At 49.1% G+C, this 27538-nt stretch overlaps 1 protein-coding gene across 2 annotated transcripts in view; it reads right to left on the bottom strand.

The window, feature by feature from the left end:
- ITGA11 (integrin subunit alpha 11) overlaps positions 1–27538 on the bottom strand; it is a 128541-nt gene that overhangs the window by 84656 nt on the left and 16347 nt on the right. For both annotated transcript variants that reach the window (XM_057543338.1, XM_057543337.1), the window contains exon 2: positions 12406–12517. In XM_057543338.1, the coding sequence (XP_057399321.1) occupies positions 12406–12517 (112 nt within the window). The remainder of the gene's footprint in view (positions 1–12405; positions 12518–27538) is intronic.

The following is a 27538-nucleotide window of genomic DNA, read 5'->3' as shown; positions in this document are numbered from 1 at the left end:
GACAACTGTCACCGAGGAAGGGGGACGACTTGGATAAGATTTGTCATTCTGCCCAAAAAACTGGCCCCAGGGGTCCTTTTCCTGGAAACCTCTCCTGGACACCATATCCTTTCTTGAGGAACAGGCCCGCAAAGGGAACTAACTTACCCAGCATCTGCCCATGGTAGACACTTCACACACCATCTCCTATTTCTTCCTCAAAGTACTCTTGGGGGTTTGCATCATTGTGCCCATTTTACAGATAAGGAAACTGTGGCCCAGTATGTGGATGTGATGTGCTCAAGTTCCCATGGCTTGGAAAGTGGCTGAGCCCAGGTTTGTGTGGTTCTGAAGCCTAGGCTTTCCCTGCAGTAAGGGCCACCCTAGTGTGCCTTCACTTATCTGCTGAAGATCTGTGCCCATTTTGTGACATTGCTATAACCCTGCAGAAAAGGGCCACAGATGAGAGGCTGGGAAACCTTGGGGTTGGTAAGGAGGAAGTGACAGGGCCCAAGGGCATCACCCCCTGGGCCTAGGCTTGCCAGCCAATTTTTGTGGATTTATTCCTCATGGATTTCCTTTCCAGTCAACCCTAAATTTCATCATCAGTGGGTTTTAGACATGAAAGATCCTAGTGAAAATGCAAACTTGTTATCTGGGAAGGTCAGTAGATGAAGGTATGGTAGAAGAATTAATGCCTTACCCAAATTCTACTAGTATTTAGTTTAAGTAGATATCACCTAGTGATCTTGAGACAAGGGACCCAAGATGGTGGGTGGACTAACCCTTTGGCAGTTTTCGCACATGTAGCAGGTGGAAATACTACAGGAAGCAGAAGCAATGCTGGACTGGGTTTTGGGAGACCTGGGTTTCAAGGGTGACCTTGGTGTAGGCTCTTTCTAGCTCTGGGTCTCGCTTTCTTTGCTTGTAAAATAAGGAATTGGGGCTAAATAATGTCTAAGACCCCTCTCAGCAGGGGGAGCAGTCCTGAAGGCCAAGCCCACCCGTGTTCACTGTGTGTCCACCTGTACCTCGTGGGCCTGCTCCCAGCCACCCTGCCCCTTCTCAACCCATCTCTGCCTCTGAGAATCAGGGTCCCCTGAAGACCCCAGCAATGGTGACCCTGTTTTCAGGCTAAGGAGATAGCCCTGTGTGTGAAGATACCATGTCTTCAGCGAGGTCTCCGGGGACAGATGGGGTGTGAACCTGTGTCGGACAGGTGCATTCCAAGTTTATCCACCTTAGGGGCTGAGGGTGTCCATCCTGTGTGGCACCAGGTCTCTGGGAGGAGGTAGGGGTGGAGGTGGAGGTGGTGCGGGGTGCCGGCAGGAGCTGCCCTGGGGGGACGGTTTGCTTCCGAGCCCGAGCCCGGCAGGTCTCTGGATCTCCCTCCCTACTGCCTCAAGGTCTGTCCGCAGGGTACTCAATCACACAGGCCCTTCAACATCTGACCTCACAAACTCTGAGTTCAATTATTGCAGAAGAATCCAAAAGGATCCTTCAAAGCGGCAGGAGGCTGTCTAGGACCCCTCGTGACTTTGGATGAGCCAGGCCACCAAGTCTGTCCTTCCATTGCAGAGGGAGATGACAGTTATGTTTAAGAGGCTCCCTTTTGCCCAAGAGAAGCCTCTGTTTCCCATCATGACACCCCAGAATCGGGGAGACCAAGGCCGTGGTGTCGTTCTGCAAGAGCCAGTGCATCTAACTTCCTTCTCAGTCTCCCCTCCGCCAGATCGCCTTTCTCCATTTTCTCTTGGCTTCCAGGACCCACCCTCTCACTGCCCTGTCCCTCTCTGTGTGCAAACTCTCTCGGCCCCAGCCAGGGTTGCCGCCAGGTAGTGCCCTGCGGATGGTGCCTCAGGTCAGGTGGACAGGTGCCAGGAAGCCTGGGCTGGGCTCCTTCCCCTTCCCGCAGTCAGGGGTGCAGTCAGGCCCATGAAACTAATAACATTGGTGGCTACGTGCAGAAGCAGGGCGGGCAGCGGGGTACAGGGACACGGTGGCCTCCCTTGGCTTTGGTCACCCTCTAAACCCCTATCTTGCCCATTTCCATCACAGGTTCTGGTGCAGGAGCCAAGAGGGGAGTGGAAGAAGTGAGGAGGGAAGAAGGGATGGGGAAGGGGAGGGAGCTGAAGGGGCAGAGGGGAAGAAAAGTTGAGGAAGTAAGGAGCGGCGAAGGAAATGCAGAAATCAGGAGAAGGGAATGGGCCAAGAGAAGAAAAAAGAAAATTGAGAATTCGGAGAAAGCAGAGGAAGGGCTACGAAAGACGGAGCGGCTGCAGGTGGATGACGAGAATGAGGTGTGAGCAGCTCTTCTCAGAAACAGCCTCTTCTCTGTCCTCCCAACCCCACCTCCAGCCCATTCCCAGTTGTCTCTGGGTCACCAGCTTAAGAAACCAGGCATAGAAATCTCTAGGGCTGTGGTTCTCAGAGTGTGGGCCCCAGCAGCACCAGCGCCACCTGGGAACTTGTTAGAAGCAAATTCGCAGGTCCCACCCTAGACCTATGGAATCAGTACTCTGGAGGCGGGGCCCAGTGATCGGATTTAACAAGCCCCCCAGGGGATTCTGATGCACACCGAGGCTTGAGGAGCAGCGCTCTAGAATGGTACTGCAGGTGTTTCGCGTACATTGCAATGAGTCTCGGCAGGAACTCTAGACTTATTCTGTGTGCATGAGTGTACATCATGAGTCTTTCGTACATCTCAAGGGCTGGTCCTGTAAAGCATTTGCCCAGAGTTGCAAGCTCCCAAGCTAGGCCCCTTCGGCGGCTTCTGGGAGAGGCACACACAGATAAGCCCTCATAGCACTGCAGCCCAACCTCCCTGTCTGGGAACAGGCAACCTGAAGGCCCCTGTCCCCTGCTGCCAGCTGTCCAGCTGCACTCCTTTGACCCTTGGATACTTCAAACCAATGGGACCAAAGATTAGCCCACCCGTTCCCCCAAAGTCTGTCTCCTGTTCCTGGATTTTGCTTTTTCACTGTCTTCCCAGTCAGCAAAACAAGTCCTCAGTCATCCTTCATCCTGGTTCATCTCTGACCTCGCCCCCCTCCATTCTTGCCCGGCTCACTCTGCTCCAGCCACACACACTGTTCCTGGAACATCCCAAGCATCTTCCCACCTCAGGACCTTTGCCCTTGCCATTCCCTCCGCCTGGAATACTCTTTTCTCAGATATCCATGATTGTCTCAGATTCTCCGTTTTCTTTAGGTCTCTGACTGCTGTCACCCTAGCGCTGAGGCCCTGCCTGATGGCCTGTATAAGGGAGCAGCCCTCCCTCCCACCCGCTGCTCCCAAGCCCCCTTATCCTGCCTAACGCTTCTCCATTGCACACGTCACCATCTGACAGATGATGGGCAACTTCATAATGTGTCTTGCCCCACCAGAAGAAAAGTCCCATCAGGACAGGGACTTTGAAGTTTTGTTCACCGTTGAATTCCCAGGACCTAGCACAGGTTCTCAAGAATGAATGAATGAACTATTGACACTCATAAAGCAGGCCCCTTCCTCCAAGCCCCACCCCTTAGGTCCTCCACCCACCTAGACTTCTCTAGCCTTCCCACCAGCCTCCTCACCTCCAGGATCTCCTCCCATATGGTAGCGTAAGTGATCACCCTAAAAATTAGAACTCTAGTGAACCACCCTCCTGCTCTAAAACCTCCAATGGCTCCCCACTGCCTCCCAGATATAATCCCTGCACTCTGGTATTTAAGAAACTCTGTGGTGCTGCCCTCCCTCTCCCAGCCTCTGGTCTGGTCTACTGCTCTGCTTTCCATACCTTCTCTTCCAGACACATGGGACAGTGTCCTTTCTCTAAACATGACCTCTTCTTTTCCAGCCCTGTACTCTTACCCATGCTGTTCCTTCCATCTGTTATACTCTTCTCATCCTTGTCTATTCTACACATAGAAATCCTACCCATGTGGAAGCCCCCTCCTCCACGACCCTCTCCCGATTCCCTCCCCCACCTGGTCCTGCTGAATTAGTAATTCCCTCCCTCACGTGAACTCCTGCGACCCTTCCTGTGTGTCCTCTCTTGGTATTTATCATCCGGGCTTGGGGTTCTGTGAATATACACCCTCTCTTTCTGAATGGACTCAGCTTTTTTATGTGAATCTGCTAGTGCTGGGTCTTGGGACATCACAGCCTCGACTCTTATGGGGCCAGCAGTGTAGCTGGTCAGGAGGGGCACCACTGCGGTCTGACTGTAGCTTCCCAGTCAGTCTCTGGGCTGGCGCTGCTTCTGCCCTGTGCTGTCTTGGGCCTAACAAGACCTGGGTTCCAGACGTAGCTCAGACACTTATTATGTTATCTCTCTTGGAGTCTCAGTTGCCTCATCTGTAAAATGGGTACAAGCCTATTTCTCTTACAAGTTGCTCACATCCCCGAACCTGTGGCCCAGGGAATTCACATGCCCTATTGTTCTTAAAGCCCACTGAGTTCCAAAGGGTTCCCCTTGTGGAACCCACTGAGGCTACCAGGTTCCTGCTTCCCAGCACCCTTGAGGGGAGAGGGTGAAATGCGCCGCCTCCCTGAGAGCTGAGGCTTCTTTCTCTGGGGTGAAAGCTTCAGTGACAAATTGGAAATTTGTGGGGCCTAGCTCTGTTTTTTCTCAGCACCAGGAGGCTTCCTGCTCCAGTGGACCAAAGCCTTGGTGAGGCCCTGTGCAAACCCTACACCAGAGTTTCTGGGACATCAAACGGTCTTGAAAACCAACTGACTTAATGATTTCAATGTACATACATTAGAGTCATGTGGATTAAATTTCTCTGAAAATACACAAGGGCTTAAAAAGCAGGGGCAGAGAATACTCATCCCAAGAAGAATTTGTCTTCTCTTTTCATTTTTTGTGTGTCTGTGAGTGTTGTTATTGTTGCTGAAACCAAGGCATGTGCAAAACCGTTCAAGATGTCTGAAGCACAGTCAGTTTTGCCAAGTTTGAGTTCTGAGTTGGGAATGTGGTGGGCAGGAGGTGAAGGGTTAAGAGAATAAAGTGGCAGCCCCACTAGGTCTGTCCCCTTGTCCTCCAACCCATTTACATCAGGGTCTGGTGCCCTTGATGTTCAAGGAGGCTCACAGCCTGATAAATGGGGGCCAGACCTCATTGGTGCCTGTGGTCGGAGACAACTGGTGGGTCCTTCTCTGGGGCAATATTGGGACCTGGATTTTTGGGCTGGGGGCCGGGGGGTGATGTTGTTTCCCACTGGCATCTCCCGATCCTCAGTGAAAATGGTGATCCTCAGGAAGCCCCAGTCTCCCTGCTAGAGTCCTGGGGAATTCTTTAAAACACAGATTCCCTGGCCCCACTGCACGCCCAGGAGATGCAGACCAAGACGTGCCAGCTCTACCTTAAGGGCTGGAAGCTGGGTCCACACCCAGGAGACAGCAGACCCTGGGTCAAAGTGAGCCTCTTGACCAAGTCACCGGGGGCCTGATTTCAGATTTGGCTGCTTGCTGGGTGCAAGCAACCCAATCTTCCATTTCCTGCTTTACTGATTATAACATTCAAATTTTAGGTATTTGTTGATCTTGCCTAGCACCCTGAGATAGGTAATTTCATATCCATTTTGTGCATGAGCAAAAAGAGGTGTGGAGAGGATAAGAGAGCTTCTTCCAAGGTCTTCCTCCAAGTGGCAGTCTTTGGACTTCAAACCCTTGCTCTTGTCCTTCCTTTGAGGTGCCTCCTGGCATGGACTTCAAACAACATGTACCACTGGGGTCATCCCTGTGCATAACTGCCAGGTGGTGTCCCCCAAATGACATTGACATCGACCTGTCTTTTCCCCTGATCCACATCCATGGGGGTCTTAGGTCTGGATAAAACTCTTGGAATGCTGCCTACGGGATGAGAAAAAATGGGGGCCTGGGGAGAAAGCGGAGATGGGAAGCAACCAAGTAGGGTATGCAGTGGGGTCCATGCAAGTGAGGACAGGGATTCCTGAAAGGTCCTGTGTGCTCCTGTCTATTCTGCAGGAGGTGTAGCTCCCTGGGTCTCCAAGGCCTCTCTGTTTCTCTCAGCCAGAAAACACGCTCTGGTCCAGCGGCTCCCATGATGCTTCCGGCTGCACTCAGATCAGCAAGAGTGACCACGAGCCAATTCTATTGTACCATTCTGCTCATCTAAGCCCAACCTCCAAGACCCCATTCAAATGCACCTCTTCTATGAAGCTCTCCCAGAGACCTCAGCCACAGAAATTTCTCCTTTCAAACTCTGGCTGAGTTTCTGCTGTGAGTGAGACAACTTGCTGGCTGCTCTCATGCACAGGGATATGAGGCTAGTGTCTGATAAAGGAGGTGAGCCATGGGCATAAGTGACTCCAACACAAGGTAGGAAATGATATGGGCCATCAGAGAGAGGACTTAGGAAGGGTAAAGCCATTTTAGGCTAGGAAAAGGATCCAGAAAGCCTTCATGGCAAAAGTGGTCTTACAAAGACGAACATAATTAACGCCAGGTTGTATTCTGTCTTGCATTATTTTTTAATTATTTCAAGGATATTAGTGTTGACTCCTCAACTGGTCTGTGAGTTATTTGAGAGTGAAACCATACCAAAATTTTTCAGAGTCTAGTAAAATTTATTAACAGAAGCTTAATAAACATTGGTCAAAACAAATTCAGCCTTGGAAAAGTCAGTTCCATTTAATCTTTGACCATTCATACCATGTATAGAATACGGATGTTGTGCATCTGATGTCTGGGCTGGTTGAGAGAGACTCAAACCATTAATTCAGTCTCTCAAAGTATGTTCTTTTGAGCATCTACTAATTTCCCGGGAGCATACCCCTGATTTCAGGAAGAAAGACAAGGAAATAGGCAATTACTATCCATTTTGATAAATGTTATGAAAAGGAACATCCAGAATTCTATGGGTACAACTAATCTAGTGATGGGAAGGGATGGTCAGAGAAGGTTTCTCAGAGGAAATGATATTTAAGTTGATTAAAGAACATGAAAGAGGACTTTGGGACTTCCCTGGTGGTCCAGTGGCTAAGACTCTGTGCTCCCAATGCAGAGGGCCCAGGTTCAACCCCTAGTCAGGGACTTAGATCCCATGTGCCACAACTGAAGATCCCACATGCCGTAATGAAGGTCCTGCGTGCCACAACTAAGACCTGGCACAGCCAAATAAATAAACAAATAAATAAATAATTTTTTTTTTAAAAAAAGAAAGAGGACTTTTAATTCCAGCCATAAACAACTATGAAAGCTAGATAAAATACATGAAACAACTATTTTCAGGCATTAGACAGCACTAGACAGCTCAATACTTGAGCAAAGGTAAGTACAGGCACTAAACCCACATTTACCCAGCTTTCTCTCTGAGGGCACTTTCCTATTGCAGCACAGGGAAATAGAGTCCAGTCAGATAGCAGCAGTCTTGCTGGGTAGAGGAAACAGTGATTGGGGCTGAGGCTGCAAAAATAACTAGGATTTGGTGGAAGCAGGCAGAAAGGAGAGCACCACAGAGAAAGGACCCCCAAAACTCTGCTAACATTTCCCCTTAGGGTCTTGGCTGACCCCTAAGCTGTGCATGCGTAGTGTGAGATTCTGGAAAATCTATCAGAGAAGAGCCACGGGGAGCAGAGATTTTAGAGGCTGCCCAGTGCTTAGGAGATGTTGGGGTTCATGCCCAGTTAGAATAGAGACATTTTAATGACTGCTGTGGGCTTTCAGTTGAGACCTCAGGAAATCTATGCCCTAGGAGTAAAGGCTGCACCCTAGAAGTAAGGGCAAAACCAGATACCTGCCCTAACCAAGGCCCAAACCAAGCTGTGGTAAGTTCTAGGTGGTTTCACCAGTATTTTAATTGCCCATCAGAACAAAATGTACTTAAAGGAAGGTAACACAATCTATAGCCTCTACTGTGTACAATTCACAATGTTCAGCATAGAATAAAAAAATATATATTAAACAGGCAAAGAATCAGGAAAAAGTGACTGATAACCATAAGGTAAAATAGTCACTAGAAGCAGACCCAGAGATGATCCAGATATTGGAGTTAGCCAAGAAGGACTTCAAAATAACTGTGATTAATATGTTTTAAAAAACAGAGCCAAAGATGGGCAAATGGGAGAAAGATAGATTACTTTAATAGAATTAGAGTCTATAAAAAGAATCAAGTGGAAATTCAGGAATTGCAAAACAAAATATTTGTAATGAAGAATACATTGGGGCTTCCCTGGTGGCGCAGTGGTTGAGAATCTGCCTGCTAATGCAGGGGACACGGGTTCGAGCCCTGGTCTGGGAGGATCCCACATGCCGCGGAGCAACTAGGCCCGTGAGCCACAACTACTGAGCCTGCGCGTCTGGAGCCTGTGCTCCGCAACAAGAGAGGCCGCGACAGTGAGAGGCCCGCGCACCGCGATGAAGAGTGGCCCCCGCTTGCCACAACTAGAGAAAGCCCTCGCACAGAAACGAAGACCCCACACAGCCAAAAATAAATAATAAATAAAAGATTAAAAAAAAAAAAAACACCCAAATCCCCAAACAGAATTATTAAAAAAAAAAAAAAAAAAGAATACATTGGATGCATTTAGCTGCACAATATACCTCATGTACACCGAAATAAAGTTCCTGAGAATATATTAATAAATAGAATCAATTTATGTATATATACATATATATACACACACATATATATGTGTATATATATATATATATATATACACATATATATACACACACATATATATATATATATGAATATGTGGTGACCAAGTTTATCCCAGGAATACAAATTGGGCTTAATATTCAAAAAAATCAATGAATATAATTAATATTAACAGAATAAAGGAGAACCATATAATATCTCAATCTTTGCAGAAAAAGCATCTGATAAAATTCACCACCTATTACATACACACACACAGAGACAAACACACACAAATAAACCTCAGAAAAGTAGGAATAGAAGAAAACTTTCTTAATATGAAGGTATCTACAACAAACAAATCAATAAACTACAGTTAACATCTTATTTAATTCTGAAATATTGAAAGTCTTCCCTCTAATAAGGGAAGTAAGAAAATCATGTTTGGGATCACAACTTCTATTCAATCTTGTACTGAAGGTCCTGGCTATTGCAATTAGGCCAGAGAAACAGAAATAAAATCTATGAAGATTGGAAAAGAAGAAATAAAGTAATTACTTCAGATGATCTGCTTGTATACATAGAAAATTCAAAAGGATCTACAAGCAAACTATTAGAAATAATAAATGAATTTAGTAAAGTTCCTGGATATAATGTAAATATACAAAAGTCAATTGTATTTTTCTATACTAGCAAAAGATTGGAAAATGAGATAAGAATATTCTATTTTAGGGACTTCCCTGGTGGTGCAGTGGTTAAGACTCCATGCTCCCAATGCAGGGGGCCCGGGTTCGATCCCTGGTCAGGGAACTAGATCCCACATGCATGCTGCAACCAAGAGTTTGCATGCCACAACTAACGAGCCCATGTGCCGCAACTAAGGAGCCGGCGACCTGCAACTAAGGAGCCCTACGAGCCGCAACTAAGGAACCTGCCTGTTTCAACTAAGACCTGGCACAACCAAATAAATAAATAAAAAATAAAAAGAATATTCTATTTTTAATTAGCATAAAATATTGAATACCTAGGAATTAATATAATAAAAGGTATGCAGGAGTTTTACACTGAAAATTTCAAAGCACTATTGAGAGAAAATTTTTTCAAAACTAAATAAATGGAGGGATATACATGTTCATGGTTTGGAAGACTCAGTATTATCACGATTTCATTTCTCCCCAAGTTGATCTATAAATTTAATGCAATCCCAATCAAAATCTCAGCAAGTTTGATTAGGGGAAATTGACAAGCCTATTCTAAAATTCATAAGGAAATATAGAGGACCTAGTATAGCTAAAACAATCTTGTCAAAGAAGAACAAATATGGAGAACTCACACTAACTTCAAGACTTGCTTTGAAGCTACAGTAACCAAGGCAGCTTTCTATTCTATGGAGTAGAATAGAGGCTAGAAATAGACCCATATATATAGGGTCACCTGATTTTCAACAAAGATGACACTACAATTTAATGGGGAAATAGTCTTTCAACAAATGGTGCCAGATCAATTGGATATCCATATTAAAAAAAAACTTAGATCTTTATCTCACATCTCATACAAAAATTAATTTGAGATGAATCACTGACTTAAATGAGAAAGCAAAATCATCAGCTTCTGGAAGAAAACAGAGGAAAATATCTTCATGATCTTGGGAGAGGCAAACATTTCTTAAATGGGACACACAAGAAACACTAGCCATAAAAAAGACAGATAAATTAGACTTCACTAAAGTTAAGAACTCTGTTCATAAAAAGATACCATTAAAAGAATGAAAAGGCAAGATATAGACTGGGAGAAGTTCTTTGCAATGTTTTTCTCTGACAAAGGATTTGTATATAGAATATATTTTTTAAAGTCCTATAAATCAATAAGAAAAAGACACACAACACCATTTAAAAAATGGGCAAGAGACTCAATTGGACACTTCACAAAATAGGATATCAAAATGGCCAATAAATTTACCAAAGGTTACTCAACATCATTAGTCATTAGAAAAATGCCAATTAAACCCACAATTAGATACCACTACACACCATCAGAATGGCTAAAATTAACAACTGATAATACCAAGTGTTAGTGAGGATGGGAAGCAACTAGAACTCTCATGTTACTAGAAGGGTTTAAATTGGTAAGCCATTTGGGGAAAAAACGCTTGGCAGGTCCTACAAACATATACCTTCCCCTTAACTCAGTGATTCTATTCCTGAGTATATACCGGATAAAAATGAGTGCATATGTTCATCAGAAGACATGTATAAGAATGTTAATAGTATCTCTACTTGAAATAGCCAAAAATGGAAACAATCCAAAGATCCATCGATAGTAGAATAAATAAATAAAACGTGGTGCATTGCTACTGTAGAATATTACACATCAGTGAAGAAACATCAAGTATGAAACATTCAACAGTATGTTAAACTTAAAGACATAATGTTGAGTAAAACAGGTCAGGTACAAATGAGTACTTAATGTGTGATATCATCTATATGAAGTTCAAAAACAGGCAAAATCAATCTATGGTGATAGGAGTCAGAATAGTGGTTACCTGGAGAGGAACTGACTGGGTGGGAGGCACAGGGAGCTTTCCAGGGAGCAGGAAATCTTCTATATCATGTTCTGGAGGGTGATCACAATGGGCATATACATGTGTAAAAGTTCACTGATTTGGACACTTAAGGTGTCTATGCTTTATTGTATCTAAGTTATACCTCAGTAGAAAGATAATAAGATACTCCTTCACAAAAAAATGTATGAGAGAATGTGTCAGATCTAAGTGGTAGGGTAGGGTGAGTGGGGAAGGAAGGTAGGAGAGGACATCACGGGAGGAGGGAACAGCATGTGCAAAGAAGCTCTGGAGAACTGGAAAAATGGAAATAATGCAATGTGGTAGAGTGTTGAGCACAGGAAAGGAGGTGGGGGAAGCAGAAGGAGAAGAGGGTGGGAGGGTAGGCAGAGGCCAGATTGGGAAGAGGGCAGGTAGGACATTTATCGTCAGTGTTCACGTGGTCCCTTGACTCGGCAAGGGCTTCTAAGAGGGCAAAGCAGAGGCCTAGTCCTTTCCATCTCAGGAAGGAAGGAAAGCCTTGCCTTCTGACAGCTGAAAACCAATCAGCAGGAGGAGAATGGCAATGAACAGTACACGTGCGTGAGGGATCTTATTGGGGCGATGAAAATGTTCTACAACTGATGAACTGCACAACTTGGTAAATTTACTTTAAAAAAAATCACCGAATCGGCACTTGAAATGGGTAAATTATATAATATGTAAAATATAATCCAACAAGGTTATATTAAAAATCAGACGCAGACCCTTCCCGCCTCTTGACTGCCCCTGTCCCAGAGGGGTCCTTGGGATCTCTCTGGCCCTCTCCCCACCACTCAGCCTTGCTCTCACTTCCCTTTGCCCCACTGTTCCTGTATTTTAGCTTTGAGCACACTCACATCTATCCCCTCAGAAACATCCCGCTCCCCAACAGCTCTCCCAGCCGCCAGGACCAGAGGCACTGCCCACACTGATGAGACCCTGAGGCCCTGAGAGGGGATGGGAGGGGGTAATTATTGGTTCTAGGTGCCTGCTACTTGTGCTGTCCCATAACCCGGAGAAGGAGGGGTGTTCATTCCCATTTCTCAGATGAGAAGATCAAGGCCTGTGACATGGGATGCTCATGATTTCATGGACAGGGGCAGATCCTAGGCAGCCCCTGACCTGCCACGACAAGAAGTCAAGTCCCCGGCAAGGGGGGCGTCTACACGTGAGGGCCAGTGCGGCCAGCCAGCCGATGCAGGGGCTGGGTGTGGGGCGGTGCAGGGCTACGGTGGAGGCGGCAGCTCTCACTCACCACTTCTTGCCGCTGATGTCATGCTGCTGCACCGTGTAGCCAAAGAAGGCGGCTCTGGAGCCGGGGATGACTCGGGGCTTCTTGATGTCCATGTTGAAGGTGTCCGTGAACCCTGGGTGGGGAGGAGAGGAGTCAGGCAGGTGGAGGTCCAGGGTCTTGGCTGTGGATGGAGTCTGTTTCCCTGTCCCTGGGGAGCCCAGTTCCTGTTTGGGGAGCCAACAGTCTGATGGCAATGGCCCAGCCACTGCCCTGCGGGAGCCAATCTGATAGGGGAGGCATAGGCATAAAACCTACTCTTAGAGAGACCAGGCGGGGCTGAAGGGGAAGACCCAGTCCCTTCCCGAGAGAATTCCTGGTCTCACAAGGAAGAGACAGTCCCCGTCCCCCTCCATCACTCCTTCTAGCTTCTGCTGGTCTCCTCTTCCGTTTTTTTTTTCTCTTTTCCCTCCTCTCTCCTCCTTCGCTCCCCACTCCTCCCTCTCCTTCTCCATTCTCTCACCTCTGCCTGTTAAAGAGTCACAGAGCTGATTTCCCACCTCTCTCGCCTCCCCCCGACAGCCCCAGCAAGCCTGGGGTCCTAGTGGCCACGGCTCCAGCGCTGCTGGCTGACCACCTCCTTCTGAATCCATACGCAAAGCTCCGCCTGGCATACTGCTCAGCTGGAGCAGCTGAGGCAAAGCAGAGAGAAATTCCCGTAACCCTTTCACCTTGGCCCCTAATCGGTCAATTAACCGATTCCACCTAGTGGAGAGCCTTGAGGCAAAGAGCTTTACCCCTTTGGCATTCTTGTGCTGAATCACAAGAAATAGCAATTCACACTTGTATGCTGCTTAGGGTTCTGGGTCCCCTCACATTTGCCATCATTTACCCTCACAGGACTTTGGGGGAATGGGCAAGCAACATCCACATTTGGCAGAGGGGGGTTCAGACCCAGAGAGGCTGAGGCTGTCCAGGGGTACACAGTGAGTCAGCGGCAGCATCAGAGCCAGGACCTCAGGTACCTGCTCTGCGACTCCTTCCCTCCACGAGGCATTTTCAGGCATGTCTGGCCTCGTTACGTATCAGAACCTACAGGACCATCAAACTTGGGACCCATGGGATTTAAGGGGTGGGATCCTACCATGAGCCAAAAGTCTCAGATAAGTGAAAACCAATCAGCAGAACAAAACAGAGTAGACAGAATATCATTGTCGTTCCTTTCATGTGTAGGGCACTTTATAAATTTCACAGAACACTCACATACCTGCTATCATCTGATCTCCACGACAACCCTGTGATGTGGGCAGCAAAGGGAAAGCCGAGGGTCAGAGAGGTGAACTGACCTGCCCAAGGTCCCAAAGCCTGCTGGATAGGGACTCTCAATCTGAGGCTAGTACCCTTGAGCGTCCCTCTGTCCTTCCCTTGGCACGGACCCCCTGAGTCTGAGTGTTCAAGAGTGATGCCCTGGAGCATGTACTTGAATAAGGCCTACTGTACAGGACCAAGAGGTTTCTTCTACACTTTCTTTTCTGCTCAGCGAATGGATACAGTGGCCAAAAATTCCATCATTAGAGTCCCAGAATTAGAGTCCCCTGAGGTAACACTGGAACACCTTAGATTAGGGATGTTAGACATGTGTTCTCACTCATCCATGTCAACTGATTATTAGTGTTGCCTGGAGCACTGAGTTAAGAAGGATTCTGAGGTCAAGTCTGGGCTCAGTGGGCAAGACTAGTGTGATCAGTGAGCAGTACCTGCTGGGGATACAGGAGCAGACAGTGACAGCAAGTGGCTACGTAGCTGCCAACCCTGTCTTCATGATTGCTAATCTGCCACATGAACTTAGTGTCATAGCCCTAAGTGGGGGTGGGGGAAGAAGAGTATGCTATTTACATACTCTTATTTACAAAGCCCAGCCCACGAATGGACTTATCAGCCTGGTTAGAAGCAGGCAGCCTTGGGGAAGAGGGGCCTGGTCGGGTGAGCACAGGGGGATGAAGGGGCACAGGTCCTTGGCCAATGAGGGCATGTCACAGAGCAGAGAGAGACACTAGTGTCACCTGTGCACAGCTGGGAGGTGGACAGAGAGAGGTCAAAGAAGAAGTGGAGTTGCAGATGAGGAATTCTCCAACTCTGTCCTAGGAATGGACACACACACATGCACACGCATGGATGTACACACAGAGAGGCACACATGTGCATGCACACATGCCCACACACAGACACACATCCATGCACACACATGCACAGGCCACGCACATTCCCTGACTGGGGGGGCAACACTTTATCTGGCTCCCTGGTGCCCCCTGGAGATGTTCCCTGGTGGTCCTTGGTCCTCCCTTTCCTGCATCTGAGCCCAGCAAAGGGAGGTGACCTTGACAAGAGGAAGGCATGCTGGGCAGTCAAGAAATCCAGACCCACCCGCCACTCCCAGGCCGACAAGGGGGTGAGGGCCAAGTGAAGCTAAGGCCATAAATTGTGTCTTCAGGGCCTTCTCTACCATCAGTGCTTCTTGGGCAAACATGGCCAGAAGGATCCTTCCAAGACCTGTCAGATCCAATCACTCCTCAGCTCCATATGCTCCATCGTTTTCCCACCAACCCACAGTCAAAGCGAAAATCCTTACCTGCAAGGCCCTGCATGATCCCACCCGGTTCCCTCTGCCCCTCATTTCCTGTCCTCCCCCTCCATCCCTCTGCTGTAGCCACTCTGTCCCGCTTGCCGTTCTTAGAATGTGTCAGACCCGTCCCCACTTAGCATCTTTGCCCTGGCTGTTCCCTCTGCCTGGAAAGCTCCTCCCTGGGTTACCCGCAGGGCTCACTCCCTCAAGTCATTCGGGTCTCTGTTTCAATGCCATCTTGTCCCTTACCAGGACACCCTGTCACTCTTATCCCCCTTATTCTTCTTCATTTGTCCTCATAGCACTTATCACTAACATGTTACATATTTATCTGTTTATTGTCACATGGCTGATACTCTATAATATTCTTATGTTTTCTAAGCGCCGAGAGACGCTGCTCACTGCTGTATCCTTAGTGCCTTGAATAAAGATCTAGCTCAGAGTCAGCAGTCAATAGATACTGCTTGATTGAATGGTTAGAGACCAGGACCCACATTTGGCTGGGACGCTCTCTCCCCTCAACGAGTAACAGGGGAAAAAATATTTACTGAGCACTGATATATTCCAGGCACTATTCTAGGTATCTCACCAGTAATTTTATATTACTTAGTTAAATCTCACACCAACCCTGTGAAATAGATATTATCATACCTCTGGGAGGTTAAGTAATTTGCCCCAAATCACTCAGCTAGGAGGAAGTTAGAGCAAGCCCATGATCTGGTAGCTTAGGGCACTGGGGTGATGTGCTACCCCTGGGAGAGCAGCTTTTCAGAGAAGGACCCACTGGAGGCAGGGAAAATTCTTTTCAGAGAAACGGGTCTTCCCTCTTGCCCTCAGGTCCCACCTCCTCTGTCTTTGGGTTTGGCTGGGGGCAGCAGATGGGAGAGGAGGCCCGCAGCCCTGTGCTCCTTCCCTCCCCCCGGGGGCTTTGTCTAGGACTAGTCCTGTCTCCCCCAGTGTCCCCACCCCCCAACCCCCAGGACAGGATTAGTGAAATCTGGCCACAGGGAAGAGGACAAAAGCTCTCAGGGACGGGGCATTAAGTTACAAAGTGCTGGTTTCTTCCCTCAGTCGGCATTTGCTTCTGACCAAACCGAACCAACCAGAGAATGGATTTCCTAAAAGTGATGTCAAGTCTGACACCCTGACCTTGGCTCCTGGCCCGCTCCCCTGATGGCAGGTGGCTTTCATGCTTGGGGAATGTACTCTTCTCAGAGATTTATGAACCCCAAATACCAATAAAAGAAAACAAAGTTGTTTTTGATGGGAGTCAACAGGCCGATTGCAGAGACAGTGGGAGCCTGGTTGGGCAGCCTGCCACTTTACTGCCCTTGATATTGATGACAGAGGGGGAAAAAAAACCACAATTCCTGGCCTGCTCTCCTGTGGACTATGGCCAAAGTTACATCAGCTGCTGCTCCCTTTCTCAGAATCTTATCTTTTAAAAAAGCATCAGCCAGTCCCAAGAAAGCACTGAAACCACAGCATGATGTTTGAGCATCGCTTGATCTCAAACCCACCACTCCAGGCTAAGGTGGAGGCTACTGTCCCATCACCAGGCAGGGTGGCCACAGTCCCAAATGCTGAGGCGCACTGGCCAACACGTGTCTGGAGCTCCTGTGGACTCAACAGCTCCACGGGGAGTGCTCACTAGAGCTTAAGGAGACTCAGCTGAGCATCCATGATGGGCTGCCTCCACCCTCTACCAGTCACACCCCCCACTGCTGCCGCTAGCTTCCCAAGGGTCTTGGGAGAAAGTCCAAAGTCTCCATGGGGCCCCATGGCCCTCAGAGCATCCCTAGCCTGTCTCATCAAGTTTTCCTCTGGCTCCCTGCTGTCCAGGCCCCAGGGCCGCCTTTCTGCTTCTTAGATGCACCTTGCTGCCTCCCATCTTGGGGCCTTTGCACGTGCTATTTCTTCTGCCTGAGCATCTCTGATGAACTTCTCATCACCTTCAGATCTCAGCACAAATGTCCCATTCTTGACCCCTCCCCAAGAAGCTTCCCTGACCGCCCCCCACCCCGCCCATTACATCAAATTTTGCCTAGTGATCTCAATGTGAGAAGCCTGGCTCCAGCATTCATTGACTAATGGGTCACCCTGGGTCAGGGACTTCTCTGGTCCTCAGTTTACTCTTCTATAAAATGGGAATAATAATACTAACCTCAAAGTGTGGTGGACAAAACTGAATGCAGTGACTAACCTGTGGCAGTGCCTGGTCCATGGAAAGCACACCGTAGATCTTGGTCAATTGGAACTGAATCAAGATTCCCTGCTCTCTGAGCTGCCTCAGTGCCTTTGCCCATGCTCTTCACCCTGACTGAAGGCCTTTCTTCCCTTCTTCTCAAACATCAAGGCCCAGCTCTGATGACACCTCTGCTACAACGTGGTCCTTCCTCTGGGTTGCTCATAGCTTCTGTTGCTTTCTACCATGGATTACAGTAGTTTCCACATCTTCCCTGCTTTCTTATCCAGCTACACACTATTCAGGGCAACATTCAGGAGTAGCTTTGTATATTTTTATCTTTGCTCTGTGCCAGGAATATGCAGAGAGACTTGCCTGATGGATTTCTCACCCTCTGAGAACCTGTTCCCGGAATCAGTACCTGTTGGCCTCTTCTTCCCTTAGTTTATTTCCTAGCTCTCTGATTGGTACGGACAGTCCCTTACCATTTAGATAACAGTAATAAAAATCATAGTGTACATGCACATGGAACTCACTAGGCACCAGGCACTGTTCTAAATTTATTTAATCCTCACAACAACCTCTTGAAGTAAGTATATTATTATTCTCACTTTACAGGTGAGGAAACTGAAGCACAAAGAAGGCAGGTAACTGGCCATGGTCACGCAGCTAGGAAGTGGTAGGGTCGCACTCTGATGCCTCATCGGTCCTGCCCTGGGCTGCCTGCCACCATCAAGCCTTCCTCCCCACTTCTGCCACTTGAGCTCCTCACTGCCGGGCTAGTCCTCCTCCCTCCCACCCTTTCTTAAAAACTCACCCATCCTGGGTCCCACGGCCTCAGATCCTGCTCGCTAGAGAACTGACAGGTGCATCCCTGATCACAACAGGCGGAATACAGGGGACCAGGTGTGCCAGAAGGACACAGCCAGAGTCCCAAGGACCTTGAAAATCTGGATGAAGCACCAGATTTGACAGCAGGAGGAAGCTACTCTGGGGAACCTGAGAGTGACCATCTTTCAGCCGCCTTCCATCTGCCAGGCCTCTGCTCATTCTCTGGGTCCTGCTTTGGGTTGCGGACGTACATTGTGTAGGCAAGAGCTTTCATTTTCCTCAGATGGTGGGAGCTGGGATGGGGGCCAGGGAGGCTGAAATAGTATCAGAACTCTCTCGCGTTAGCTCCCTCTTCCCAGTTTTACTTGCCCCTCAAGAATCTTCATGTCTAAAAGCAAATCACAGATAGGGAGGGGCAGGGGACAGGAGAAAAGACCCTGACAAAAGAAAAGACCCTAAGCAAAAAGAAATGGTAATGTGGACCTCCTTCTGCTATGGAAAACAAAATCACACATTCCAACCTGAGATGGGGTGAGCTGGTTTGCATCCTCTGCGTTGCTGCCCCTTCTGCTGTGGCAAATAACGAAAGCTGGGTGGTTCTTGATCTGCCGCCAGCCCCAGCTGTCTTTCCCTTCTTACCCGAAGCTATTGTTTCAAAGACAGGCATCTAAGAAGGCAATGTCAGGTTTGGGGCATGGCTGGTGAGGCCCGAGGCCCCCTCACCCCCGTCTAGGCTCTAGTGAGGCGCTAGTGAGATATGAGAGAAGGGGTGGGGTGTGGGGAGAATGTGGTCCCCTCATCAGAGAAGCTTCTGCCAGTTGAGGGAGGAAGGCCACCACTGGAGAGGAGATGGCTCCAGGTCAGGGAGCCCTCCGACTCCAGGGATCCTGCCCCTGGGGGCCTGCAGCCCTCACAGGAGACCTAGTAACTATGCCTTCCCCCAGGAAGCCTCTGGAGGGTGGGGCTCTGGGCCCTGCCCTTGAGAGCTGCTGGGGAATCAGGGGAATCACACTGGATTGTGAGCTTCTTTCTGCCTATACCTCCACTCATGGAGGAATGAATACTTGTGAAGTTTAGTGAATACTTGTTAAGGGTTGGGGTTAAACCTCTACACTGAACAGAGTGAATTCCATACATCTTCTCCCCATCCCAAGACTCCAAGCAATGTGAGAACAAGGACTGGGTTTCACTTATCTCTTTAGTCCCACTGCAGGGTTTGGGACACAGAGATGCTCAGTAAAATGTGTTGAACTAAAGTAGAAGATTCAGCTCTGACTAACAACAATAAACAACGCCTGTGAAGCATCCCCACTTAACGCTGGGCTGGGCCATATGAGGCAGAAATTAAAGTGTGTCAGTTTCCAGCCAAGGTCTTAGGATGCCTTGTCCGTTTCTGCTTGCCCACTTACACTTCGGCCATCAATATGAGAAGCATTTGCTCAGTCTGGCCCACTGATCCCAGGAAAAAGATGAGAGATATTTGGAGCTGAACTGCCCTAGCCAAGCCCGGCTGGGGTCAGCCATCCCCCACATACATAAGCAAGCCCCATGAGGCCAGCAGGGCTCTCAGTTGAGCTTAGCTGAGGTCAGTTGACATCCAGCTGACCCAGCCACATGAACTAAATAATTATTGTCTGTCACTCAGAGTTGGGGGGATTATTTGTTACATGGCATTATTGTAGCAATTCGTAACTGACTCAGTCTGGCTCTTAAATCAGCGGTCCCCAACCTTTTTGGCACCAGGGACCGGTTTCATGGAAGACAATTTTTCCACGGACGGCGGGGAGGGGGCGGATGGCTCAGGTGGTAATGCAAGCGATGGGGAGCGGCTGACGAAGCTTTGCTCACTCGCCCACCGCTCACCTCCTGCTGTGTGGTCTGCTTCCTAACAGGCTAAGGACCAGTACTGGTCCTCGGCCCGGGGGTTGGGGACCCCTGTCTTAAATGATGGACAATCAGGGAAGGGGAGGAATAATTACACAATGGGGACTCATGGTTTCTGGGGTGGTAACCCAGTCATTCCCTTCTCAAGAGCTCACGGGGAGGCCTGGACCTAGCCTGTCAGGTAGCAGAGAGGCCTAGCAGGCAGGTCATGACCTCTCCTGCCTGAGCCATGCACCAAGAGCCTTAGAGCTGGGCTGTCCTGCCTCATTGGGACATAGGAATGGCAGACACAGGAACAACAGACATACAGACAGACCCCTAGCATCCATGCTGGGCTCAAGGGCCCTCCCGTACCTCATTTTCTCTCTGCCCAATGGCCAGGGGACGTGAACCCTGGACAATTTAACACAGGGTCAAAAATGGTGTGCAGCAAGTATGTTATCAGGGAAGGGTAACTTATTAGGATTTTATTTTCAAGAGCAAACAGGGATCTTATAGATCCAATAAACTAGTGGTCTCAAAACTTTGTTTTTCTGCAGTGAATCCCACCTTTTGGAAACAAAATCTATACAATGAAAAGCAGACACAGGAAGCTGAGGTTGGGGTTAAGGATGGGGGACAAGGAAACTCCCCACCTGCAGTGACAATCCTAAGACATTTCTTTGGAACCCTAGGGTGTCCTGGAACATAGTTTGAGAACCACTTGATTGGGTTTAAGACCCTTGTTAGTGAGAGAACTCAGGCTGGGAGAGGGGTGGGGATTTGTCCAAGGTCACCATGCCCATCTTTATTTACCACCACTGCCTCTGTATACCCCTGCTCTACAGTCCTTCAATTCCACGAATGTCTATTTGGGGCTACTATGCTCCAGGTTCCATGCTGGGTAGTAGGGCCATGACTTGTGGTCTTCAGAGTCTGCAGCCACATGCGTGAGCCAACAGACATGTTTGCATGTCACCAGAGCCCAAAGTGAAGCCCAGAGAAGGCTGGACCAGGGCAGGGTGACCTGCGTTCTAATCTCAGCTTTGTCACTAAATTGGCTGAGTGTCCATGGAGAGTCGCTATGCCTTTCTGGGCCTCAGGGTCCCCATCTGTCAAATGAGAGGGTTGAGCTCTCTGCTACTAAGGCCCAGCCCTGGCACATGTCAGAGAGGTTCTCTAGAGCAAACACACAGCCAGCTTCCAGTTGTCGGCACGCGAGCATCTGTCTTGAGTCTCCACAAACAATTTAGAATTGGAGGCCAGGCGGTATGGAGGAATGCAAGCTCCCCTTAATGTCAGCTGAAGCCAAACACACTTAGGAAGGGGAATTCTCCAGGCACAAATGATCATATTTTGCATTCCCAAGCCAAAAGAGAGTTGAAGAAAACTGTCATCTAATGCTCTGCGTTATCCAGGCCCCAGCTCCCTCTCCCCTTGCCTGAACCGTGGAGACCTGGCCTCAGCGCCCTACTTCCCTGGCTGTGGCTTCTGGGCACACTCAGATGTCAAAGGGACGAAGGCCTTGGTGGGGGTCCAGGCAATGTGATCACCTTTCCAAGAAAGCCCAGCCTCGTCCTGGAGCTGGACTGTGCTGCTAAAACCTCAGCGAGGAAATTTGGAGCAAGCAGGCAGGGGGCACCACAGTTCCCTTCCAGACTCGTCTTATTTCAAAAATTGAGGATGCCGGTGGTATGCACTGAATCCTTGAGTACATGGCTATATGGCCTTGGAGTGGCCAAAGCTTCTCTCTCCCTGGGATCTTCTAGGCATGGAAGCCATGATCCCTTAGGAGGGAGACATGGCTGGAGGACCACTGCCAAGGTCAAAGGCCAGAGGATGGACTCCTGACTTTAGGACAGCTGATTCTAGGACTCAGAAAAGGGGACATGGGAATACAATGTCCACCTCCCGAGAGCTAGGGCTGCTGTGATGAGTAGAACTAGGTTGGGCACCAGGAGACCTGGGTCCTCCCCTGGGTTCTGTCACTGACTGGCTGAACCTTGAACAAGTTACTTCTCCCCAGGCCTTAGTCTCCAATACAGAAAATGAGGAAGCTAGACCAGGTGGTCTAAAAACCTTTACAGTCAGGACGTTCTGAGTCTGTGTGACCCTTCTCCTCTGGATTCATTTCCAAATTCATCTCCCTTTGGAGGGGAGGAGTAGGCAGATGAACACTGGGGCATCCCAAGGGGGCAAGCAGATGGCCATTGCCCCTGCAGGTCTCTATCAGGTTGGCTGCCAGGACCGGGGCCATTCCCTCCCTCCTCTCTAGCACTTGGGTCCAACACAAGTGCCCCTCAGCTTCAAGCCACTTATGAAAGTGAGCTGTAACACCCTCCCGGCTGCCCCCCAGTGGCTTAGCCCTGAGCTGCCACTGCCCTGCTGCTGGAACTGGGGGCCATGATCGGGTGGGGGCTGGTCTGGTGATATCAAGCCAGTTCTTACCACCAGGCCCTGCTGCCCCCCCCGGTGCTTTAGAGCAAACCTGCCCACACTTGGGTCTCCCCAGGAGAGAGACAAATGCGTCCTCCCTACTCTTGGCAAAGACCACCCTGTTTCCTAGCTTCTCTAATCAACTTAATCAGCATCTTTTTTACACAATGACTGCCTTCTGGATGTGGCTTCATGTCTCTCTGCTAACTGGTCATTATCACACTGCCTTTTTCCTCAGAAGGAAACGCTGTGGAGTCTTCCCTGCTTCATACTCCTCCAACCACTAATATCACCAGCCAACCACCGTTCTTCCTTCTCCTTCCCTCTGTTGAAGAAGCAGGAGAGAGCCTTATCTCTGGATGGAGTCTCCTATCCTTGGCTCCCCTAGCTTCATGCAGGTCAGAACACGGCTCACTGGGAGCAACTGGTGTGTGCGTGTGTGTGCTGTGTGTGCATGCGTGTGCACACGTGGCCAAGGGATTAGCCAGAGAGGACAGGGTGGGGAGGGGTAATGACAGGCGGCAACGATTTCTCCCCATTGGAGTCCAGAGAGAGGGGCGGGTTTAGGGGAGGGAGGTGCCTTCAGTCTGAAGGGCCAGCTCTATCCCTAGACTGGACAGAGAGGGAAGGCAGAGGGAACTGGAGAGTCACTTCCATGGAAAGGCGTCGTCCCTCCCCACGGAATGAGCACAGCACTCGTTTCTTAGGGGAATCTCAGGGAAGTGATCTCATCTGGGAGCCAGAGCATCCCTGGTCCACACCCACTGCTGCTTCTGGCCACGAGCGGCTCTGAGCTTGCCAGCGGCTGTGCCGTGGGTGTCTGTGGCCACATGTCCACCTTCCAGGGAAGAAGAACCCAAATCAATATGTACTTCGATGTCCCCTGAATGTTAAATGTGTGAAAAAGAACACGTAAGAATCAGAAAGCTTCCGCGTGTGTGCGACGAGGTGGGGGGGGGACCACCGTGGCTGGAGAGTTCTGGGTCCCACTAGAGCCGAGTCTGGAGGAAGCCCTCACGTGCCGCACAGAGATGTCAACTGGGAGAGAGCTCGCATATTCACCAGCTCATCAGGTCCCTGCAGGCGGCCTCTTAACGAGCAGTCTACACAGCAGGAGTGCTGCCTGCCCCTCTCCCCTCCAAGGTTTTGCTCTCAGTTCCCTCCCCCCGAATGCCTTCTCATATTGTCTGCCCCATCCTGCACCTGCCTGTCAGGGGGCCCAGGGCGTGTCCCACTCACCCCTTCCATCTACCCACCCTGTGCCCTTCCCTGACTGTCCTGCCTCCTGAGCCAACCCTCCCCACCTGGGGCGGAGAGTCCAGGGGACGGAACACGCCATGGACTGCACCTGCATCCCCTTGGGGCCTAGAGTTACAAACACTAGGGGAAGCAATGGACAAATATGAAGTCAACACACACAAAGGGTGGGCTTGGGGCCTCTTTCACCAATGGGAAACGGAGGCTAAGGAAGGTTACCTGCCGGGACCCAGTCTTCTAGCCAGTGGGGCACCTGTAGAGTGGGGATCCAGCCCTCCCCAGTCCCTGGGCAGGACTCTTGTTCCACTCCTTCCCCGAATCTCCCAGCGGGATTCAGCTGCCACTCTCAGGGCACCTACCAAGTGCCAGGACGGGCCAGGTGCCTTAGAAGAGTATTTCATTTAATTCTAACAAGTGATTTGGGATTTTTTCCCCATTGAACAGGTGAGGAAACCAAAGGTCCAAGACTGACTTGCCTGGGGCCCAGGTGCTGGTGCCGAGGTCTCATCCTGTCTGCTTCCCAGGCTACACATCTTTTAGTGCTTTTGAGCACCCTCATCGAGGCTGGCTGTGTCTGTGAGAGGGCAGGCAGGGCAGCTGAGAGCTCTCCTTGGTGGGGTCGGATAAGACCCCCTACTCACACCTGAAAATGACACCCTTCCAGCTGGACCAGTGATAGCCCTCTCTGAGAAGCTTTCATTTGAGTTGAAGCATTGAAGATCCTATGCTAACCTTATCTTTGGTGACAAAAGGGAGGTTACTTTAACCAAGCTGAGGGGGTTCTGTCCCTCCTCACCTCTGCTCCCTGCACAGTGTCTGGAATACAACAGGCTCTCAACAAAGTGGACAGAACAAACTCATGAATGAACAAGTGAATGAATGACCATGGACAAGCTTATCAAATTAACTCAGTGTTCATCTGAGTAGAACATGAGCAGATGGGACACAGGGCAGCCCTCCCTTTACCCTCGGCCCTCTGTCAATTCACGCTCTGCACTCCAGCCAGGCTCCACGGTGCCCTCATGATAATGCTGGGTGCTGACAGCCTCCAGGTCCCTCTTCCCTGGCCTGCCAACCTCTCTCCCCTACTTCAGTATCCTCGTCTCATCAAAAACCGGTTCTGGTGTCCTATTTTGTGCTAGATAAACACATGCTTGCTAACGTGCGACTTATCATGACATCCCTTCAACTCTCCAAAGCATGTGCAGCCCTACAGAAGGAAGCATTCTCTAAATCAGAAACAATCAGACACAGGCTGGGCAGTCTCCTGCAGTGGAGAGGGCCCCATCTCTAAGATCTGTGGTGGAGACCAAACACTTGCAGGGGCAGGTGGATGCGGGCTGAAATACAGACACTGTGTAAGCATCCAGAGGGGGGAGATGGAAAGACAGAGCAAGTGCTGGTGAGAGCAAAAATCTGCCCTTTTTATTTTTTTTTAAAGAAGTCAGGAGTTTGCCAATGTGCTGGTTAAGCAGATGTCAGGCTCATGGAAAACAGGCCTAAAAATTGAAAACAGAAACACCAGGCTGAAATTTATTGTAATTAACATTATTTTCACTCCCAGCCTTGGACAGCCATCCCAGGCCTTCGGAGAACACGTGGATCACCTCCCTCATGAATAACACGTGGATCACCTCCGTCAGGAACAAGACGGATGTCTTGGTGATGAAAGCCAGTGTATTTTCTGCCTTACATCATTTTTCTTTCTCTCTAGGTAGAGACATTGATCAAAATGGAGCTCTTTCTTTAAGCTTTCAGGAGCTACTGTGACGGATTTTAAAACACACCAACAGTGATATTATGAATCTGTGTTGTAAGTTCATTTAAAGTTCAATGAAGTCTTGATTAACAAAAACACACACACACACACTCACACACACACACACACACACACACACACACACATACACCCCAAGCTGCATGGAAAAACTGGAGTCAAGAGATGTGACCCCAAATATCCACTTTAGGATCTGGCTGAGTATTTGGGGCCTTGGGCTGCTGCCTTCCTCCACTCACCTCAAAGTGGCCCAGGCTCCCAAGAACCCCCAGTCATACCCCAGCCCAGTCCTGCCTTCTGAGTCCCACAATCAATGTCCAGCTGCCCACAGAACATTTTCACTTGGATGTCTTATAGCATCCCTCACTTCACATGACCAAAGAGGTGCCCTAGATTTTCCCTTCCACACTGGTTTTTCCCCAAAGTCTCCCCATCGATGCATTTGGCAGTACCACCCTGATTGCTCAAGTCAGAAGCTTGGAGGTCCTTCCTCAGGATTTTCTGTCACTTCCCATCAGCAAACCGTGCAGGTTCTACCCTCTCCATCCCTCTCAAGTGCGTCCACTCTTCTCTCTTTCCTCTGACATCACCCAGCCCAAGTCATTCTCATCCTTTTCTGCCTGGACTTTGGCAAGAGGCTTCTAACTGGTCCCTCAATTCTAATTTTGCTCAGCTGCAAGCTATGCTCTTCACAGCAGCCATAGTGATCTTTTAAAAATGCCAATCAGATTCTGGAACTTTCCTGCTTCAAACCCTCCAGGTTCCTCGCATTGCATGTAGGGTAGATTCCAGACCCTTCCTCAGGGCCCACCAGGCCCTGAAGGATCAGTCCGCTCCTGTGCCGTGAACTTCACCACTTCCTGCTTCCAGCCACATTGCCTTCCTCTTTGCTCCTCAAACCAAGCTCTTTCCACCTCAAGGTCTTTGCCTTTGTGTGGAAGAGTCTCCCCCAGATCTTTGCTCAGGCAGCTCCTTCTCAACCTCCAGTTTTAATGTCACAGCCTGGGAGAAATCTTCCCTGACCATGCTATGGAGAATCCGTTCCTCTCCCTCAAAGCATCTTCTTTGTTTCTTTTACAGTTAAACATAATAACAGATGGCTACAAGAGCTATTTGCTTATTCTCCCACCAGAGTTTAAGTTCTGCAAGGGAAGGAACGAGTGGTGTGCTGGTCCCTGCTCACAAGAGACAGTTGTGTGCAATCTTCCTGTTCAGTGATGCCTGTTAGTCACTTAAAGCTGACCATGGTGGGAGGATTTACACCACAGTAACTGGCAAATGGCTACAAAGAAGGACTCTCTCCACCCCATTCCAAGAGCCAAAATCGGTTGTTAAACATTTACCAGCACTCCACTGGAAGGGACTGTATCTTTATCCTCAGGGTCTAGAACAATGCCTAGCACACGAAAGAGGCTCAATATGCACCTACTGACGTGTAAGACAATATGAGACCAAAAAGAGAGAGGAAGAATAGGAATATTCAGGCCTCCAAGAATCTCACTAACCTCACACACTAACCTGCTAACAAGGAGTAGACAGGGAATGTGATACTCAGAGCCTCAGGGAGGGAGGGAACTCAGAGCACTGAATTTGGCTTCAGAAGCCCTAGTTTTAATCCCAGCACAGCTTCTAACTTGTTTTATGACTTTGGACCAATTTCTTCTTCTTTCTGGCCTTCAGTTTCTTTATCTGTAAAAAGCACACACTGGACTAGATGCTGTATCTCTAAGTCCCTGTGTTGGATTTAATGAAGCCCATTTATGTACTCGGTTATCAATTTCTGTACCCCCCACTCCCAGGTCACTGCACTTCACTACACAACTGCAGAGGGGGCTGTTTACATTGTAGTTGACTGAGTTATGCAGTGCGCAGCCTGCACAGCTGTACGTGGCGGCCCTGCCCACTCTGTTCCTGGCCATTGGCCATTTCTAGGGGAGACGAATTAGACAGTGAGTCCCTCCCTTTCCTGACATACTAACCAGCTCAAAGAGCTCAGACAGTTTGGTTTTGGTTTTCCAACTCCTAAGATTGTCTCCTGCTTGTCATGAGTGTGTGGATCAAGAGCCCTGGGCATCTGGGGTTAGCCTCAGCCCAGGGGGTGTTTGGACAAAGTAAGAACAAGACAAAGCTCAGGATATGCAATTTGTGGCAAGGCTTTCCCTTGAAGGAGAGGAAGTAGGGCAGT

This window comes from Balaenoptera acutorostrata, chromosome 3 (assembly GCF_949987535.1).
Source record: "Balaenoptera acutorostrata chromosome 3, mBalAcu1.1, whole genome shotgun sequence".
Taxonomy (NCBI): domain Eukaryota; kingdom Metazoa; phylum Chordata; class Mammalia; order Artiodactyla; family Balaenopteridae; genus Balaenoptera; species Balaenoptera acutorostrata.
This window is presented reverse-complemented; position numbering and strand designations above follow the sequence as displayed.